Source organism: Octopus sinensis, linkage group LG18, assembly GCF_006345805.1.
Source record: "Octopus sinensis linkage group LG18, ASM634580v1, whole genome shotgun sequence".
In the NCBI taxonomy this organism is placed as follows: Eukaryota; Metazoa; Mollusca; class Cephalopoda; order Octopoda; family Octopodidae; genus Octopus; species Octopus sinensis.
Window position 1 is genome coordinate 7,420,224 of NC_043014.1, and position 21,709 is coordinate 7,441,932.

Here is a 21,709-nt window from a genome sequence, read left to right on the forward strand (position 1 = left end):
TTCCAAAGCCTTCAACAAAGAGATCCTGGCACAATTTCCCCAACTTGATTTTGTCTGTTTCCAAGAAACATGGAATCGAGACTTGGCCAAAAAACTCCTCCATAAAATCCATCCTGTTTTTCCGTACATAATTTACGATGTAGGTGTGATGAACATGTCCAGCAACAGATTCCTACTCAACAGCGGACTGATGGTTGCCAGCAAATACCCCGTCGAAGATGTTGAATTCAAATGGTTTAAGCAATCAACTTTGGCCTGCCGCTTCAGTGGAAAAGGTTTACTTATGGTCAAGGTAAGCTACTGTCCACAGTATTTTATTTTAAGACTAGCAGTATCGCCCGGCGTTGCTCAGGTTTGTAAGGAAAATAACTATATAAGCATTTTTAGAGAGTTACTTCCCTTATATAACCCGAGCAAAAATCATTAAAAATGCGGAAAAATGATGGTAAATTTTTTTTTAAATCATAGACTCATCATAGACGCGCGCTAATACCCAGAAGGGCTCGATATGAATGACAACTATAAGATACCCGCTTTTGATTAAACTGCACCGTAAAATGTGGGAGTAGTTAGGAATCTAAATTGGAGGAGACAGAGTCTCACACACACAACTTCAATTTTCTATATAAAGATTACTGGGTTCCAAAATCTTGATCTGTGATGTATACATCCTCTTCATTATAAGCTTATGTCGTTGTTTGAACTCGAGTCAGCTCTGATCAGACAGACCCATGTTTAACTTGTGACTGTTTAAATTATTCTGACAGATGCAATACACTTTTACTTGTTTCAGTCATTTGACTGCGGCCATGCTGGAGCACCGCCTTTAGTCGAGCAAATCGACCCCGGGACTTATTCTTTGTAAGCCCAGTACTTATTCTATCGGTCTCTTTTGCCGAACCGCTAAGTGACGGGGACGTAAACACATCAGCATCGGTTGTCAAGCAATGCTAGGGGGACAAACACAGACACGCAAACACACACACATATACATATATATATATATATATACGATGGGCTTCTTTCAGTTTCCGTCTACCAAATCCACTCAGAAGGCATTGGTCGGCCCGGGGCTATAGCAGAAGACACTTGCCCAAGATGCCACGCAGTGGGACTGAACTCGGAACCACATGGTTGGTTAGCAAGCTACTTACCACACAGCCACTCCTGCGCCTATATTTATATATTCACATTGTTTTGAATGAAGTGTGCATCATCTTGTCATCGTCATCACCATCACTTAATGTTCGTTCCCATGCTAGCATGAATTGGACAGTTTGACCAGGGCTGGTAAGATGAAGGGCTGCACTAGACTCCGGTCTGATTTGGCATGGTTTCTACAGCTGGAGGGCCTCCCTAATGGCAACCACTCTGAGAGTGTATTGGGTGCTTTTACGTGCCACCAGCACAGGCACCAGTTGCGTGACACCAATATCCGCCACGACTACAATTTCACTTGGCCTGATGGGTCTTCTGCCCAAGAACGGTCTTGGTCATTTGTCATTGCCTCCGTAGGGCCCAATGCTTAACCCTTTTTTTACCATACTTCTGTTGAGATGCTCTGTGTTTCTTTCAATTAATTTTAAATCTAACAAAGAATTTAGTAAAATAACTTAGTTATCATTCAGCTAGTGTTAGGAACATAAATTGTGACTAAGGTTTGGTGGAAATCGACCCCGGGACTTATTCTTTGTAAGCCCAGTACTTATTCTATCGGTCTCTTTTTGCCGAACCGCTAAGTGACGGGGACGTAAACACACCAGCATCGGTTGTCAAGCAATGCTAGGTGGACAAACACAGACACACAAATACAGGGGTCTCGGTCTTCATCAATGTGTGTGTAATCTTGTATGCCTAATATTATTAACCATATTTTCTATTTCAGATAGTTCTTGGAGAAGAGAAGACCGGTAAAAGGGCAGTTGGCTATGTTTATAACACACATCTACAGGCTTATGAAGGTTAGTTGTTGTAGTGGTGGTAGTTGTTGTTTTTAGCCCAGGTCAACCCTCAACTTGCAGCAGTACGATCAAACACGTCCCTCCATAAACATGCTGTCTTACTCTTTTACTCTTTTATTTGTTTCAGTTATTTGACTGCGGCCATGCTGGGGCACCACCTTTAGTTGAGCAAATCGACCCCGGGACTTATTCTTTGTAAGCCCAGTACTTATTATATCGGTCTCTTTTTGCCGAACTACTAAGTGACGGGGACGTAAACACGCCAGCATCGGTTGTCAAGCGATGGTGGGGGGACAAACACAGACACACAAACATATACACACACATACACATATATATATACACATATATACGGCAGGCTTCTTTCAGTTTCCGTCTACCAAATCCACTCACAAAGCATTGGTCGGCCCGGGGCTATAGTAGAAGCCACTTGCCCAAGATGCCACGCAGTGGGACTGAACCCGGAACCATGTGGTTGGTAAGCAAGCTACTTACCACACAGCCACTCCTGCACCTGTCTTGGTTATTCTTTTAAATTATGTATATATGTTTTTTGCTTGTTTCCGTCATTAGTCTGCGACCAGGCTGGGGCACTGCCTCAAAGAGTTTTAGTTGAACGAAATCAGTCCCAGTACTTTTTTTTTTAAACCTGGTACTTAGCCTATCGGTTACCATTGCCATGTTTTGGGGATGTAAACACACCAACACTGTTTGTCCTGCCTTCATCAGGTGTCTTGGGGAAATTTCGAAGCTGGGTTCTCATTCCTAAGGTATTTTCTGATGATGTTGTTGTTATTATTATTATTATTATTATTATTATTATTATTATTATTATTATTCAGGTCACTACACCATATACCCATGGGCATAAGGCGTAGTGGTTAAGAGTGCAAGCTACTAACCCCAAGATTCCAAGTTCGATTCCAGTCAGTGACCTGAATAATGATGATGATAATAATAATAATAATAATAATAATAATGTCCCCATTACTTAGCGGTTCGGCAAAAGAGACCGATAGAATAAGTACTGGGCTTACAAAAGAATAAGTCCTGGGGTCGAGTTGCTCGATTAAAGGCGGTGCTCCAGCATGTCCGCAGTCAAATGACTGAAACAAGTAAAAAGAGTAAAAAGAGAATAAAGAGTATAATACTAATAATAATAATAATATAATAATAATAATAATAATGTCCCCATTACTTAGCGGTTCGGCAAAAGAGACCGATAGAATAAGTACTGGGCTTACAAAAGAATAAGTCCTGGGGTCGAGTTGCTCGATTAAAGGCGGTGCTCCAGCATGTCCGCAGTCAAATGACTGAAACAAGTAAAAAGAGTAAAAAGAGAATAAAGAGTATAATACTAATAATAATAATAATAATAATAATAATAATAATAATAATAATAATAACATCAGAAAATACCTTAGGAATGAGAACCCAGGTTTGAAATTTCCCCAAGACACCTGATGAAGGCTGGAGGGTATATCAGCAGAATTGTGTTAACAACAAACAAGATGAGGACAAATATCTGTCTAATGTAAATAATGTAATCCTTTCCCGAATAAATCTGTCTATCTAGCGGGGGTGGGTGGGTGGGTAAAATTCCCTAGATCCATGAACGAGTTCTCTGCAGCGGTCTTTGTTCGGTGTCTCCCAGAGACCCATTGTCTGTCCTTAGGGCATCAGCTTATTCAAGGCTCTGATGAAGCTAATAAGGTTTTATTCAGGTACTCCGCTATATATCCACAGTGTCTTTTAGCAGAAACAGCTTTAAGCTAATGAAGTTGATAAGATAATAATTTATTCCTTCATCATCTCTCTTATTTTTTTTACCGCTCTGTACTCGGCTGACACTTTGTTCTGAAATGCACATGTATTGAGTTCTACACCAAGTCTTTAGTATTGCAATGCAAAATGAAATATTAAGACATATACATCATCATCATTGTCATCATCATCATTTAATGTTTGTTGTCCATGCTGGTATGGGTTGGATGGTTTGACCAGGGGTGGCAAGCTGGAAGGGTGCACTAGACTCCAGTCCGATTTGGGGTGGTTTCTATGGCTGGATGCCCTTCCTAAGAGTGTAATTGGTGCATATACAAGGGGAAGTAAAAAATTATCTGCACTTTTGCCATAGCATATCTTTATTAATGTCACACTGCCTTCTGCGCATGCGTGCTTATGGTCGGTACTATTGTGGCCATGTGATCGAAGTACCACTTTCGCACTGGGGTCGATGTAATCAACTTAATCCGTTTGTCTGTCCTTGTTTGTCCCCTCTGTGTTTAGCCCCTTGTGGGTAATAAAGAAATAGGTATTTCGTCTGCCGGTACGTTCTGAGTTCAAATTCCACTGAGGTAGACTTTGACTTTCATCCTTTCGGGGTCGATTAAATAAGTATCAGTTACGCACTGGGGTTGATGTAATCGACTTAATCCGTGTGTCTGTCCTTGTTTGTCCCCTCTATGTTTGGCCCCTTGTGGGTAATAAAGAAATAGGTATTTCGTCTGCCGGTACGTTCTGAGTTCAAATTCCACCAAGGTAGACTTTGACTTTCATCCTTTCGGGGTCGATTAAATAAGTACCAGTTTCGCACTGGGGTCAATGTAATCGACTTAATCCGTTTGTCTGTCCTTGTTTGTCCCCTCTATGTTTAGCCCCTTGTGGGTAGTAAAGAAACAGATAAGAGCCTGTTCTCACTCTCTTCATTTTTGCCTTTATTTTGAAGGGGAATTTGGTTAAAGAAAAAAAAGTCAATAAGGGCTTGACTGATCATCATCATCATCATCATCATTGTTTAATGTCTGTTTTCCATGCTAGCATGGGTTGGACGGTTCTACTGGGGTCTGTGAAGCCAGAAGGCTTCATCAGGCCCAGTCAATCTGGCAGTGTTTCTACAGCTGGATGCCCTTCCTAACGCCAACCACTCCGAGAGTGTTAGTGGGTGCTTTTTACGTGCCACCCGCACAGGTGCTAGACAGAGCTGGCAAACGGCCACAAACGGATGGTGCTTTTTATGTGCCACCGGCACGAGGGCCAGGCGAGGCTGGCAACGGACACGAACGGATGGTGCTTTTTATGTGCCACCGGCATGAGGGCCAGGCGAGGCTGGCAACGGACACGAACGGATGGTGCTTTTTATGTGCCACCGGCATGAGGGCCAGGCGAGGCTGGCAACGGACACGAACGGATGGTGCTTTTTATGTGCCACCGGCATGAGGGCCAGGCGAGGCTGGCAACGGACACGAACGGATGGTGCTTTTTATGTGCCACCGGCATGAGGGCCAGGCGAGGCTGGCAACGGACACGAACGGATGGTGCTTTTTACGTGCCATCGGCACGAGGCCAGTCAGGGCGGTATATAAGGAGATATATTTACTGGCACTTGTTTTAATTAACTTTCATGGTTTTAATCAATTTTGGAGAGAAAGCAAGTGAATATGTGTTTTGTGTTTGTGTTTGTATGCTATCAAGAGAGAGGGAGAGAGAGAAAAGAAGAGTTATAGTCGTTTACTTGAGCGGTATTAGTTAGACTCTAACACAAGTTGCGGAACCACTTCCCAGACCTTTTTGATTAGAACAGAAATTTATAATCAGAATTCTGAAGCTCGTTATTTTTTAATTTTCTTATTGTTATATATTTTATTTTATTTATTAATTTTTTTACTATCTCGGTGGGGTGGGGTTAATGGGGGTTGGCATCGATCTAATTATGGTCAGCTTAATTTAACTGGCGGTTTTGCAGTATTTGTTTGGTCGGGTCAGTTGATGGAAATTTAAGTGCCGTGGTGCAGAAATGAGAACTCTGGGTGCACAAACCCCGTTTTGTTTCCACATTAATAACGATTGTGTGGGTTCGTGTATAGATAGTGGTGTTTCAATTATTTCTACTTTTTATTTATTTTTTATTAAAAATATTTTTTTTTGTTTTTTGGTTGGTAGCTTGACTTGTATTCATCATCATCATCATCATCATCATTGATATAATCGACTTAATCCGTTTGTCTGTCCTTGTTTGTCCCCTCTGTGCTTAGCCCCTTGTGGGTAGTAAAGAAATAGGTATTTCATCTGCCGTTACGTTCTGAGTTCAAATTCCGGCAAGGTTGACTTTGCCTTTCGGGGTCAATTAAATAAGTACCAGTTATGCACTGGGGTTGATATAATCAGCTTAATCCGTTTGTCTGTCCTTGTTTGTCCTCTCTGTGTTTAGCCCCTTGTGGGTAGTAAAGAAATAGGTATTTCGTCTGCCACTACATTCTGAGTTCAAATTCCGCCGAGGTCGACTTTGCCTTTCATCCTTTCGCGGTTGATAAATTAAGTACCAGTTACGCAGTGGGGTTGATATGATCAACTTAATCCGTTTGTCTGTCCTTGTTTGTCCTCTCTGTGTTTCGCCCCTTGTGGGTAGTAAAGAAATAGGTATTTCGTCTGCCGCTACATTCTGAGTTCAAATTCCACTGAAGTCAACTTTGCTTTTCATCTTTCTGGGCTCGATAAATTAAGTACCAGCTACGTACTGGGGTTGATATAATCAGTTGTCCCCCACTCCCTCAAATTTCAGGCCTTGTGCCTATAGTAGAAAGGATTATTATTATTCTATGTTTGACTTTTGCTTTAGATTTGTACAAGTTGGCTCCAAGTCTCACCCAGAGACCTCAAGAGGCAACAGGTTGGAAGTTTGTGATGTTGTTATTATTATTATTATTATTATTGTTATTATACCTTATATTATTATCACTCACAGGTGAAGAGAAAATTTTAGACAAACAACTCAACGATATTGTTGATTGGACCACTGATTTTAAAAAGAGCACCTATCGAGAAAATGACGATGTCAAATTTGACTTTCTTTGTGGAGATTTCAACTTCGATAATTTATCACCAGGTGAGTTTTCTTTATTGTTTTGTTATATATTATAATTGTGAGTGTTGTTGTTGTTGTGTTTAGCCGAAGGTTGTAGAAAATACTTGCTGCACTGTAGGGCAACCCAAAACAACGGGGTTGCAAAAACGAGGTCCTTAACGACACAGTTAAGTGTCTTCTACTATAGCCTTGGGCCGACCAAAGCCTTGTGAGTGGATTTGGTAGACGGAAACTGAAAGCAGCCCGTCGTATATATGTATATATATATATATATATATAATATATATATAATATATGCGGTGTATGTATATTTGTCCCCTAGACATTGCTTGGACAACGATGCTGGTGGATTTATGTCCCCTGTTACTTAGTGGTTCGGCAAAAGAGACCGAAGAATAAGTACTGGCTTACAAAAGTGATAAGTCCCGAGGTCGAGTTGCTCAATTAAGGCGGTTGCTCCGCATGGCCGCAGTCAAATGACTGAAACAAGTAAAAGAGAGAGTGTGTTTGTTTGTTTGTCCCGGTTACCAGGATGCTGTTGTCATGTAGTCTAGACTGACAGAATTGTTAGAGCTTTATAAAAAATGCCTTGAAGTATTTCTCTGGTTTTCTATATTCTGAGTTAAAACCCCCATCCAAAATCAACTTCTGAGGACCAGCATGTCAAAGAACGGACCCTTTTGAGGATTGGCATGTCAAAGAATAGACCCTTTTGAGGATTGGCATGTCAAAGAATAGACCCTTTTGAGGATTGGCATGTCAAAGAATAGACCCTTATGAGGACCAGCATGTCAAAAAATAGACCCTTTTGAGGACTTGGCGTGTCAAAGAATAGACCCTTCTGAAGACCAACATGTCAAAAAATCGACCCTTTTGAGGACTTGGTATGTCAAAGAACAGACCCTTTTGAGGACTTGGTATGTCAAAGAATAGACCCTTTTGAGGACTTGGCATGTCAAAGAACAGACCGTTTGAGGACCAGCATGTCAAAAAATTGACCCTTTTGAGGACTTGGCATGTCAAAGAATAGGCCCTTCTGAGGACCAGCATGTCAAAGAACGGACCCTTTTGAGGATTGGCATGTCAAAGAATAGGCCCTTCTGAGGACCAGCATGTCAAAGAACGGACCCTTTTGAGGACTTGGCATGTCAAAGAATAGGCCCTTCTGAGGACCAGCATGTCAAAGAACGGACCCTTTTGAGGACTTGGCATGTCAAAGAATAGGCCCTTCTGAGGACCAGCATGTCAAAAAATAGACCCTTATGAGGATTGGCATGTCAAAGAATAGACCCTTCTGAGGACCAGCATGTCAAAAAATAGACCGTTTTGAGGATTGGCATGTCAAAGAACAGACCCTTCTGAGGACCAGCATGTCAAAAAATAGACCCTTATGACGACTTGGTGTGTCAAAGAATAGACCCTTCTGAAGACAGCATGTCAAAAAATAGACCCTTTTGAGGACTTGGCATGTCAAAGAATAGACCCAATGTTTCCTCTGCATATCGTAAGGGGTTGAGGTAGGATTTGTACTCTGATCTTGTAACCCCAATCCTAACCCTCACGAGCAACAACTATCCAAACAGACCCATGGGTCAGAGAGTTGTTGCCTGAGTGGGGCAAAGTTGTCTTCTGCCAGGTGTAGGGAAACACCAACAAAGGTGAATGCAGCTCCAATACTCCTACTACTACTACAAGTAGTTGTTTGGTGGAATCAACTAATGCCCACCACTCCTCAAAATTGCTGAACTTGTGCCTAGATTGGTTTCAAATTTTTGCACAAAGCCAGCAATTTCAGGGAAGGAGTAAGTCAATAACATCCACCCTGGGCTCAACTGCTTCTTGTTTTATTGACCCCGAAAGGACGAAAGGCAAAGTTGACATCGGTGGAATTTGAACTCAGAACATGGAAGACGGGCGACCTTGTGCCTAAACTAGACCCAAATTTTTGGAGTGGTGAATTGGTAGAATTGCTGGATCATTGGAATAAAAAAGAATGCTTTGTGATATTTATTCTGGCTCCTTACATACTGAGTTCAAATCCTGCCACGGTCAACATAAATTTTGGTCCTTACAGTGTTCGATGAAGTTAAGTACCAGTGAAGGACTGGCCTTGATGGTATTGACTTACCCTAGGCCCCCTCAAAATTGCTGGATTGGTGCCTAAAATTAAAAACAATCATCATCATCATCATCATTGGGTTACGTTTACCATCACCCTTAAAATAAGTGTGTGAATGCATGTTTTCTAGGTCAACAGTATTATCTTGTGTAGTAGTAGTAGTAGTAGTAATCTTAGCAGCAGTAGTGGTAGTAGTAGTAGTAGTATAGGCAGCAGCAGTAGTAGTAGTAGTAGTAGCAGCAGAAGTTGTGGTAGTAGTAGTTTTAGTAGTGGTAGTAGTAGTATAGGCAGCAGCAGTAGTAGTAGTAGTAATCTTAGCAGCAGCAGTAGTGGTGGTGGTAGTAGTTTTAGTAGTAGTAGTAGCAGCAGCAGTAGTGATAGTAGTAGTTTAGTAGTAGTAGTATAGGCAGCAGCAGTAGTAGTAGCAATCTTAGCAGCAGTAGTGGTGGTAGTAGTAGTAGTATAGGCAGCAGCAGTAGTAGTAGTAATCTTAGCAGCAGTAGTAGTAGTGGTAGTCGTAGTTTTAGTAGTAGCAGCAGCAGTGGTGATAGTAGTAGTTTTAGTAGTGGTAGTAGTAGTATAGGCAGCAGCAGTAGTAGTAGTAATCTTAGCAGCAGCAGTAGTGGTGGTGGTAGTAGTTTTAGTAGTAGTAGTAGCAGCAGCAGTGGTGATAGTAGTAGTAGTAGTATAGGCAGCAGCAGTAGTAGTAGTAATCTTTGAAGCAGTAGTGGTGGTAGTAGTAGTAGTATAGGCAGCAGCAGTAGTAGTAGTAATCTTGGCAGCAGTAGTAGTAGTAGTGTAGTAGTAGTAGTATAGGCAGCAGCAGTAGTAGTAGTAATCTTCGAAGCAGTAGTGGTGGTAGTAGTAGTAGTATAGGCAGCAGCAGTAGTAGTAGTAATCTTGGCAGCAGTAGTGGTGGTAATAGTAGTAGTATAGGCAGCAGCAGTAGTAGTAGTAATCTTCGAAGCAGTAGTGGTGGTAGTAGTAGTAGTATAGGCAGCAGCAGTAGTAGTAGTAATCTTGGCAGCAGTAGTGGTGGTAGTAGTAGTAGTAGCAGCAGCAGTAGTAGTAGTAATCTTAGCAGCAGTAGTGGTGGTAGTAGTAGTTTTAGTAGTAGTAGTAGTAGTATAGGCAGCAGCAGTAATAGTAGTAATCTTGGCAGCAGTAGTGGTGCTAATAGTAGTAGTAGTAGCAGCAGCAGTAGTAGTAGTAATCTTAGAAGCAGTAGTGGTGGTAGTAGTAGTTTTAGTAGTAGTAGTAGCAGCAGCAGTAGTGATAGTAGTAGTTTAGTAGTAGTAGTAGTGGTGGTAGTAGTAGTATAGGCAGCAGCAGTAATAGTAGTAATATTGGCAGCAGTAGTGGTGGTAGTAGTAGTAGTAGTATAGGCAGCAGCAGTAGTAGTAGTAATCGTAGCAGCAGTAGTGGTGGTAGTAGTAGTAGTAGTAGTATAGGCAGCAGCAGTAGTAGTAATAATCTTAGCTGCAGTAGTGGTGGTAGTAGTAGTTTAATAGTAGTAGTATAGGCAGTAGCAGTAGTAGTGGTAGTAGTAGTAGTAATCTTAGAAGCAGTAGTGGTGGTAGTAGTAGTTTTAGTAGTAGTAGTAGCAGCAGCAGTAGTGATAGTAGTAGTTTAGTAGTAGTAGTAGTGGTGGTAGTAGTAGTTTAATAGTAGTAGTATAGGCAGTAGCAGTAGTAGTGGTAGTAGTAGTAGTAATCTTAGCTGCAGCAGTAGTGATAGTAGTAGTAGTATAGGCAGCGGCAGTAGTAGTAGTAATCTTAGCAGCAGTAGTAGTAGTAGTGGCAGTAGACAAAGCAGCAGCAATAGTAGAACATGTTTTCTCCAACACTGCTTGCTGATAGAGTGAAATATATTTTCCATCCTGACATTATTATTGTCAGCCAGTGATGGAGACAGAGAGGACGGGGGAAGGGGTCGTGTGGCATTCCCCTACTTTTCTGCATGCTGGGATGGGTAGGAGCAGCCTATATAGCTCCCCTCCTTCACCCACCCCCTGCTAGCTGTCTCCACTCTTTCGGAACCTCATTCTCACAGACATTTTCGCATTCCACTAAATTCTGAAAAAAAATCCCACCTTTTCTATCTTTAATGGCATTACGTACAGGGTGTCCGTAAATTATTTTTACAACTGACTAGATATCTATTTCTTTACTGCCCACAAGGGGCTAAACACAGAGAGGACAAACAAGGACAGACAAACGGATTATGTTGATTACATCGACCCTAGTGCGTAACTGGTACTTATTTAATTGACCCCGAAAGGATGAAAGGCAAAGTCGACCTCGGCGGAATTTGAACTCAGAACATAGCGGCAGACGAAATACCTATTTGTTTACTACCTACAAGGGGCTAAACACAAAGAGGACAAACAAGGACAAACGGATTATATCGACCCCAGTGCATAACTGGTACTTATTTAATCGACCCTGAAAGGATGAAATGGCAAAGTCGACCTCGGCGGAATTTGAACTCAGAACGTAACGGCAGACGAAATACCTATTTCTTTATTACCCACAAGGGGCTAAACACAGAGAGGGCAAACAAGGACAGACAAACAGATTAAGTCGATTATATCGACCCCAGTGCGTAACTGGTACTTATTTAATCGACTCCGAAAGGATGAACGGCAAAGTCAACCTTGGCGGAATTTGAACTCAGAACGCAACGGTAGACAAAATATCTATTTCTTTATTACCCACAAGGGGCTAAACATAGAGGGAACAAACAAGGACAGACAAACGGATTAAATCGATTATATCGACACCAGTGCGTAACTGGTACTTAATTTATTGACTCCGAATTGAATGAATTGAAAGATGACATTTCTGTGACGCATTCACTGAAATTGATGGAGATCAGAATTTTTGCCTGAAGTGGTTTGAAGAATGTTGCAACAATTAATATGAAATTTTGATGATTTTAAAAACATATAATTTCTTTTTCCTACAGGTGAAGCCCACCTTCAGAATCACCCCATTTACAACATTTATGAAGATCCTGGTCGTGTATGTGATGGCGTTGACAGTCCCTGGGTTGTTGGTAAGGAAACCTAACTTTATACTCTCTCTTTTTCTTTTTCTCTTTTTACTTGTTTCAGGCATTTTGACCGCGGCCATGCTGGGGCACCGCCTTTAATCGAGCAACTCGACCCCGGGACTTATTCTTTGTAAGCCCAGTACTTATTCTATCTGTCTCTTTTGCCGAACCGCTAAGTGACGGGGACATAAACACACCAGCATCGGTTGTCAAGCAATGCTAGGGGGACAAACACAGACACACAAACATACACACACATACATATATATACATATATATACATAAATACAACGGGCTTCTTTCAGTTTCCGTCTACCGAATCCACTCACAAGGCTTTGGTCAACTCGAGGCTATAGTAGAAGACACTTGCCCAAGGTGCCACGCAGTGGGACTGAACCTGGAACCATGTGGTTGGTAAACAAGCTACTTACCACACAGCCATTCCTGCACCTACTCTGATATTATTTCATGTGGTCAGGGTATTCGGCTCACGGTCACCAGGTTGTGAGTTCGATTCCTGGTGTTGCATTGCATCCTTGAGCAAGGCATTTCATTTCATAACGTTCCTGTCAACTCAGCTGGCAAAAATGAGTTGTACCTGTAAATCAGAAGGCCAGCCTTGTCACAACCTGTGTTACACTGAATCCACCTGAGAACTACATTAAGCGTACATGTCTGTGGTGTACTCAGCCAAGCCATTCCGTTGATCAGAGCAACAGTTACATGCCTTGCGGAATTTTAGTCAAAGAAATCAACCGCAAGACTTATTCTGTGTAAGCCTGGTACATATTTCCATCAGTATCTTTTGCTGAACTGCTAAGTCAGAGGGATGTAAACACACCAACATTGGTTGTGAAACAATATCATCATTATTTAATGTCCGCTTTCCATGTTGGCATGGGTTGAACAGTTTGATTGAAAACTGGTAAGCTGTGCACAAGGTTCCAATCTGTATATAATATATATCTATAAATATATATATATATATATATAAGTTCAGCAACAATTTAGATTCAAATGAATATGGTACTTAATTTAGATGCACCTGAATTTTGTATGGTGTTATCCATAAAAATTTGCGGGGTGTTTATAATAAAAAAATAAGCAACAAGAATGACTCTGGTAATTTGGTACAATTGTTTCGTACTACAACATTTTATTAAAAGTTGTAAGTATTACAGCACATTTATGATGTTGAGTGCTCTTCAGCCAAAAATATAGGTTTTCCAATAATACAAAAGCTTTTAAATCAAGTAGTAACATTTTAGAGAAGGTAGATACACAGATAAAGATGTAGAATTAAATTAATTAGTGGCTGGACTTCACAACCTAATGTTTTTTAAAAAAAAGCACGTGGTATTTGATAATGAATCTGATGTTTCATTTTCCGAAAGTGAAAACAGTGAATCCGAGAGCTCCGACAGCGATAAAGAAAATGAATTGGCACCTGAATGGAGTGAAAATTTAAAAACTGTTTTTTTTGGTGATTTTTCTGAAGAAAACTGGACAAGCCACAGACTTTCCCAGGAGAGTAAAGCCCTAGACTATTCTTTTTACTTTTTCGAATGAGCCTATTTGAAATCATTACGGCGGAAACGAACCGTTACGCTAAATGTAACAAGCGAAAGAAAGGATCGTTAGTGGTTTCCCACAACCTTAAATGAAATAAAGACTATTTTGCCATAAATATTATTATGGGTATCAGAAAGTTACCCAGAATAAACAAATTCTATCGTAAAATTTTGTTGTATACCCAATTGAATATTAGCTAATAACCCATTTTCTATAGCGATGTTTGAACAAAATTTTAATTTTATATTTTGTTGAATTTACCTGTATCTACCTGCAATTAGAGTCACTTTGTGACAAAAATTATAGTATAGAATTGGTTTGAGAATATTTCATTAAATTATCTCCAAAAATCAGATTAATATATTGATAAATAAAAAAGTTATAGTTGTTTAATGAAACCAGACTAAATTTATGATTACGTTAGAAATTAATTGAAACACATAAGGGGTGTATTTTGGTCAGAAATATAGTAACGAAAGGGTTAAACCACATACTGAAAATTCACAAAAAGGTCACTTCTATTGATTTTTTAATGGCTTTGTGGGGTGACTGGGGAAATGTAAAGATGTGCACGACCAACCTTGGACGGTTTTGAATGACCATAGAAAGTGTGAGCCCTCTAACTGCAAAATTGTGGATTTGTATAAAGGACACACACACAGACAGACAGACATTTTGCTGTTTATATATATAGAGATGAATATCATAGATTGGTAGATATGTATGTATGTACTTGTATATAAAAAAAACCCCACTGATTGTACAGTTTTTTTTCTGATTGATTTTTGACTAATTTTAAAGCAATGATCCCTTAAAATTAAATGAATATGTTTTTTTTTTTTCATTTTTGTTCTATGACACAGCCCTATTCTTTTTTCTTTTTCGTAACCCTTGTAAAATGCAACTAAGTACAAATGTCTCTGGTCAGTATAGATTTGAGTGTTATATTTTTGTTTCTGATCTCTTTTTTTAGGTACAGAACTACGTCCACTTCTGTTGTGGGACAAAGCCATATCCACACCAGAAGGTCTGAGAATAGTACTGCAGGATCCAGATTTACGCCACCAATTTATCAACGATGCCAATATTAAAAAAAAGACAATATCGGAACTCTGCCACACGCTTCCACAGCTGGATGAGAATGGTAAAATGAAATTAAGATGTGAAATTGCTGGCAAAAGAAGAATTGATCGCATCTTTTACAGAAAAGAAAGTCCCGTTGTACGTATTTTTTAAAAAATTTTATTTATGGTAGTGTTAGTGATGGTGGTGGTGGTGGTGATGATATTAGGGGTGGTGGCAGCAGTGGTAGTGTTGGTGATGGTGGTGGTGATGATATTAGGGGTGGTGGCAGCAGTGGTAGTGTTGGTGATGGTGGTGGTGGTGGTGATGATATTAGGGGTGGTGGCAGCAGTGGTAGTGTTGGTGGTGGTGGTGGTGATGATATTAGGGGTGGTGGCAGCAGTGGTAGTGTTGGTGATGGTGGTGGTGGTGGTGGTGATGATATTAGGGGTGGTGGCAGCAGTGGTGTGGTGGTGGTGGTGGTGGTGATGATATTAGGGGTGGTGGCAGCAGTGGTAGTGTTGGTGATGGTGGTGGTGGTGGTGATGATATTAGGGGTGGTGGTAGTGTTGGTGGTGGTGATGATATTAGGGGTGGTGGCAGCAGTGGTAGTGTTGGTGGTGGTGGCGGTGATGATATTAGGGGTGGTGGCAGCAGTGGTAGTGTTGGTGATGGTGGTGGTGGTAGTAGTGGTAGCAGTAGTAGTGTTAGTGATAGTACTGGTGGTGGTAGTCTGGATGGTGGAGTAGCAGCAGTGGTAGTGTTAGTGATGGTGGTGGTGGTAGTGATGATATGATGTAGTAGGGGTGGTGGCAGCAGTGGTAGTGTTGGTGATGGTGGTGGTGGTAGTAGTGGTAGCAGTAGTAGTGTTAGTGATAGTACTGGTGGTGGTAGTAGCAGCAGTGGTAGTGTTAGTGATGGTGGTGGTGGTAGTGATGATAGTAGGGGTGGTGGCAGCAGTGGTAGTGTTGGTGATGGTGGTGGTGGTAGTAGTGGTAGCAGTAGTAGTGTTAGTGATAGTACTGGTGGTGGTAGTAGCAGCAGTGGTAGTGTTAGTGATGGTGGTGGTGGTAGTGATGAGATAGTAGGGTTGGTGGCAGCAGTGGTAGGTTGGTGGATGGTGGTGGTGGTGGTAGTAGTGGTAGCAGTAGTAGTGTTAGTGATAGTACTGGTGGTGGTAGTAGCAGCAGTGGTAGTGTTGGTGATGGTGGTGGTGGTAGTAGTGGTAGTGTTAGTGATAGTATTGGTGGTGGTAGTAGCAGTAGTGTTAGTGATGGTGGTGGTGGTGGTGATGATAGTAGGGGTGGTGGCAGCAGTGGTAGTGTTGGTGATGGTGGTGGTGGTAGTAGTGGTAGCAGTAGTAGTGTTAGTGATAGTACTGGTGGTGGTAGTAGCAGCAGTGGTAGTGTTAGTGATGGTGGTGGTGGTGATGATAGTAGGGGTGGTGGCAGCAGTGGTAGTGTTGGTGATGGTGGTGGTGGTAGTAGTGGTAGCAGTAGTAGTGTTAGTGATAGTACTGGTGGTGGTAGTAGCAGCAGTGGTAGTGTTAGTGATGGTGGTGGTGGTGATGATAGTAGGGGTGGTGGCAGCAGTGGTAGTGTTGGTGATGGTGGTGGTGGTAGTAGGGTAGTGTTAGTGATAGTACTGGTGGTGGTAGTAGCAGCAGTGGTGGTAGTGTTAGTGATGGGTGGTTGGTGGTGATGATAGTAGGGGTTGGTGGCAGCAGTGGTAGTGTTGGTGATGGTGGGGTGGTGGTGGTAGTAGTGGTAGTGTTAGTGATAGTACTGGTGGTGGTAGTAGCAGCAGTGGTAGTGTTAGTGATGGTGGTGATGATAGTAGGGGTGGTGGCAGCAGTGGTAGTGTTGGTGATGGTGGTGGTGGTAGTAGTGGTAGCAGTAGTAGTGTTAGTGATAGTACTGGTGGTGGTAGTAGCAGCAGTGGTAGTGTTAGTGATGGTGGTGGTGGTAGTGATGATAGTAGGGGTGGTGGCAGCAGTGGTAGTGTTGGTGATGGTGGTGGTGGTAGTAGTGTTAGTGATAGTACTGGTGGTGGTAGTAGCAGCAGTGGTAGTGTTAGTGATGGTGGTGGTGAAGATAGTAGGGGTGGTGGCAGCAGTGGTAGTGTTGGTGATGGTGGTGGTGGTAGTAGTGGTAGTGTTAGTGATAGTACTGGTGGTGGTAGTAGCAGCAGTGGTAGTGTTAGTGATGGTGGTGGTGGTGGTGATGATAGTAGGGGTGGTGGCAGCAGTGGTAGTGTTGGTGATGGTGGTGGTGGTAGTAGTGGTAGCAGTAGTAGTGTTAGTGATAGTACTGGTGGTGGTAGTAGCAGCAGTGGTAGTGTTGGTGATGGTGGTGGTGATGATAGTAGGGGTGGTGGCAGCAGTGGTAGTGTTGGTGATGGTGGTGGTGGTAGTAGTGGTAGTGTTAGTGATAGTACTGGTGGTGGTAGTAGCAGCAGTGGTAGTGTTAGTGATGGTGGTGGTGGTGGTGATGATAGTAGGGGTGGTGCAGCAGTGGTAGTGTTGGTGATGGGTGGTGGTGGTATAGTAGTGGTAGTGTTAGTGATAGTACTGGTGGTGGTAGTAGCAGCAGGTAGGTTAGTGATGGTGGTGGTGGTTGGTGATGATAGTAGGGGTTGGTGGCAGCAGTGGTAGTGTTGGTGATGGTGGTGGTGGTAGTAGTTGGTAGCAGTAGTAGTGTTAGTGATAGTACTGGTGGTGGTAGTAGCAGCAGCAGTGTAGTTAGTGATGGTGGTGGTGGTAGTGATGATGATAGTAGGGGTGGTGGCAGCAGTGGTAGTGTTGGTGATGGTGGTGGGTGGTAGTAGTGGTAGCAGTAGTAGTGTTAGTGATAGTACTGGTGGAAGTAGAGTAGCAGCAGTGGTAGTGTTAGTAATGGTGGTGGTGATGATAGTAGGGGTGGTGGCAGCAGTGGTAGTGTTGGTGATGGTGGTGGTGGTAGTAGTGGTAGTGTTAGTGATAGTACTGGTGGTGGTAGTAGCAGCAGTGGTAGTGTTAGTGATGGTGGTGGTGGTGGTGGCAGCAGTGGTAGTGTTAGTGATGGTGGTGGTGGTGTTGGTGATAATAGTGGTGGTGGCGGTGGTGGTAGTGGCGATAATAGTGGTGGTAGTAGTAGTGGTAGCAGTAGTAGTGTTGGTGATAATAGTGGTGGTGGTGGTAGTAGTGGTAGTGTTTGTGATGGTGGTTGCTGTTGTTGTTGAGCATAGCGGTCTTCGTCCGTAGTGGGAGAAGTCCGAAACGTGGTCCTTTGCTATTCATAAGACCCGCAGAAGAGAAAGCAGGTCAGCCCCCGACACCGAGAGCATCGACGGATGGATGAATGCGCATCCAGGCTCAGCGGTTGCGTAGGAAGTCGGAGACAAGAAACAGGAAGAAAGAGTGAGAGAAAGTTGGAGCGAAAGAGTACAACAAGGGTCGCCACCACCCCCTGCCGGAGCCTCATGGAGCTTTAGGTGTTTTCGCTCAATAAACACACACAACGGCCGGTCTGGGAATCGAAACCGCAATCCTCCGACCGCGAGTCCGCTGCCCCAACCACTGGGCCATTGCGCCTCCACAGTGATGGTGGTGGTGGTGGTGGTGATAGTAGTGGTGGTGGCAGCAGTGTTAGTGTTGGTGGTGGTGGTGTTGGTAATAAGGCGGTGAGCTGGCAGAAACGTTAGCACACCAGGTGAAATGCGTAGCCGTATTTCGTCTGTCGCTACGTTCTGAGTTCAAATTCTGCCGAGGTCGACTTTGCCTTTCATCCTTTCGGGGTCGATAAATTAAGTACCAGTTACGCACTGGGGTCGATATAATCGGTTTAATCCGTTTGTCTCTCCTTGTTTGTCCCCTCTATGTTTAGCCCCTTGTGGGTAGTAAAGAAATAGGTATTTCGTCTGCCTCTATGTTCTGAGTTCAAATTCCGCCGAGGTCGACTTTGCCTTTCATCCTTTTGGGGTCGATTAAATAAGTACCAGTTACGCACTGGGGTCGATATAATCGACTTAATCCGTGTGTCTGTCCTTGTTTGTCCCCTCTGCGTTTAGACCCTTGTGGGTAGTAAAGAAATAGGTATTTCGTCTGCCTCTATGTTCTGAGTTCAAATTCCGCCGAGGTCGACTTTGCCTTTCATCCTTTTGGGGTCGATTAAATAAGTACCAGTTACGCACTGGGGTCGATATAATCGACTTAATCCGTGTGTCTGTCCTTGTTTGTCCCCTCTGCGTTTAGCCCCTTGTGGGTAGTAAAGAAATAGGTAATAGTAGTGGTGGCGGTGGTGGTGGTGATAGTATTGACATAGCAGTAGTATTAGTGATTCTGATTGTTAAAGATCCCTTTTTTTTTTTTTTTTCCATTTTACTCATAAATCATTAAAAGTCCTTTGAGAAAGGCATGAAGGCTGCACAATCCTGTTCTTTACTGCTTATAGATTTCTACTACCGAGCTGTATTGTTATGTCTGACAAACAAGCAAAGTTCACTCTGTCTTGCTTCATACATACACTCATGACAAACACACACACACACACACACACAAAGTTCACCTTTGCTGTCATCACCTCCTCTCCTCCTCCTCTGTCTGTTTTGTCTGTATCTCTCTCTCTCTCCCTCTCTCAATTAGCGACCTTTATGTCGACCTATTTAATTATCAACTTAGTTCCATTTGAATCACCGGGGGGGGGGGGAATCATATCATAGTCATTAAACCTGATTATCATCATCATCATCATCGTTTAACGTCCGTTTTCCATGCTGTCATGGGTTGGACGGTTCGACTGGGGTCTAGGAGGCCAGGAGGCTGCACCAGGCTCCAGTCTGATCTGGCAGTGTTTCTACAGGTTGGATGCCCTTCCTAACGCCAACCACTCTGTGAGTGTAGTGGGTGCTTTTACGTGCCACTGGCACACTCTTTGTGATAGGAGTGGCTGTGTGGTAAGTAGCTTGCTTACCAACCACATGGTTCCGTGTTCAGTCCCACTGTGTGTCATCTTGGGCAAGTGTCTTCTACTATAGCCTCAGGCTGACCAAAGCCTTGTGAGTGAATTTGGTTGAAGGAAACTGAAAGAAGCCCGTCGTATATATGTATATGTATGTGTGTATGTTTGTGTGTCTGTGTTTCTCCCCTAGCATCGCTTGACAACTGATGCTGGTGTGTTTATGTCCCCGTCACTTAGCGGTTCGGCAAAAGAGACCGATAGAATAAGTACTGGGCTTACAAAGAATAAGTCCCGGGGTTGATTTGCTCGACTAAAGGCGGTGCTCCAGTATGGCCACAGTCAAATGACTGAAACAAATAAAAGAGTATATATATATATATATATAATAATAATAATAATAATAATAATAAGTCCCAGGGTCGACTAAAGGCGGTGCTCCAGCATGGCCACAGTCAAATGACTGAAGCAAATAAAAGAGTATATATATATATATATATATATATATAAAATAATAATAATAAGTCCCGGGGTCAACTAAACGCGGTGCTCCAGCATGGCTGCAGTCAAATGACTGAAACAAGTAAAAGAGTACATGTGCTGTGCTGTGCTCTTCCCCACCCCCCATGGCCACCCCGCCACTCGTTGGCCCACTTTGCTTCGAAAATCTCATGTGCCTCAATATTGGTTTAGAACGATGGCAGAGCAATACATAACGTCCCTTCTTCCACTCACCCACCGACCCCCATCCCGATCTGGAAACGAGAAGACACAGAAGATCAATAAGTCGGTCAGTTTGCTGGTCAGCTATTTTAGTCCACCCCTGTGTTTGTAGTAAGTTGTCTGGCGAGTTGGGCTGGTGATGGTGTTTGGTTCATTAGTATCGAATAATGATCATTTTGCAGGCACCACTGAAATAAGCTGTAGAGAAAGTGCAGTGATATACGTGTGTGTGTGTGTGTGTGTGTGCAGATTTACGAATGAGTGATTTTATATTCTTTTATTCTGTTATCCATTTTAGTCATTTGACTGTTGATATATATATATATCTTCAGTTTTTTTATATGCTAGACCAATGGTGTGAAATTGGTGTTAATTAAATCAATATCAAATTTCACACCCTCATTTTAAATTTATATATATGTATATATATATATATATATACACGCATATATGTATATGTATGTATATATGTGTGTGTATGTGTTTGCGTATATATATTTCTGTGTGTGCGTGTGTATGTATATATATATATATATATATATATATATGTGGAGTACAGGACACCACAAATAAACGTAGAACACAACAAGAAACGAAAACATAAAATCAAACAAGGAAACGGACTTTTTTTCATCATCATCATCATCATCATTTAGCGTCTGTTTTCCATGCTAGCATGGGTTGGACGGTTCACCTGGGGTCTGTGAAGCTGGAAGGCTTCATCAGGCCCAGTCAGACCTGGCAGTGTTTCTACGGCTGGATGTCCTTCCTAACGCCAACCACTCCGTGAGTGTAGTGGGTGCTTTTTACGTGCCACCCGCACAGGTGCTAGACAGAGCTGGCAAACGGCCATGAACGGATGGTGCTTTTACATGTCACCGGCACGGGGGCCAGGCGAGGCTGGCAACGGACACGAACGGATGGTGCTTTTACGTGCCACCAACACGGGGGCCAGACGCGAGGCTGGCAATGGACACGAACGGATGGTACTTTTATGTGCCACCAACACGGGGGCCAGACAGAGCTGGCAAACGGCCACGAAACAGATGGTGTTTTACGTGTCTCCGGCAAGGGGGGCCAGGGAGGCTGGCAAGGACACGAACGGATGGTGCTTTTACATGCCACCGACACGGGGGCCAGACAGGGCTGGCAAATGGCACGAACGGATGGTGCTTTTACGTGTCACCGGCACGGGGGCCAGACAGAGCTGGCAAATGGCCACGAACGGATGGTGCTTTTACGTGTCACTGGCACGGGGGCCAGGCGAGGCTGGCAACGAACACGAACGGATGGTGCTTTTACGTGCCACCGACACGGGCCAGAACAGGGCTGGCAAAGGCCACGAACGGATGGTGCTTTTGTGTCACCTGCACGGGGGGCCAGGCAAGGCTGGCAACGGACACGAACGGATGGTGCTTTT

At 43.0% G+C, this 21,709-nt stretch overlaps 1 protein-coding gene across 2 annotated transcripts in view; it reads left to right on the forward strand.

Annotated features, from left to right (window-relative positions):
- LOC115221378 (sphingomyelin phosphodiesterase 3-like) overlaps window positions 1-21,709 on the forward strand; it is a 61,971-nt gene that overhangs the window by 33,957 nt on the left and 6,305 nt on the right. For both annotated transcript variants that reach the window (XM_029791554.2, XM_036510703.1), the window contains 5 exons: window positions 1-292; window positions 1,886-1,961; window positions 6,706-6,846; window positions 11,912-12,001; window positions 14,544-14,791. The exon at window positions 1-292 is cut by the window's left edge and continues 740 nt beyond it. In XM_029791554.2, coding sequence (XP_029647414.1) covers window positions 1-292; window positions 1,886-1,961; window positions 6,706-6,846; window positions 11,912-12,001; window positions 14,544-14,791 — 847 coding nt within the window. The remainder of the gene's footprint in view (window positions 293-1,885; window positions 1,962-6,705; window positions 6,847-11,911; window positions 12,002-14,543; window positions 14,792-21,709) is intronic.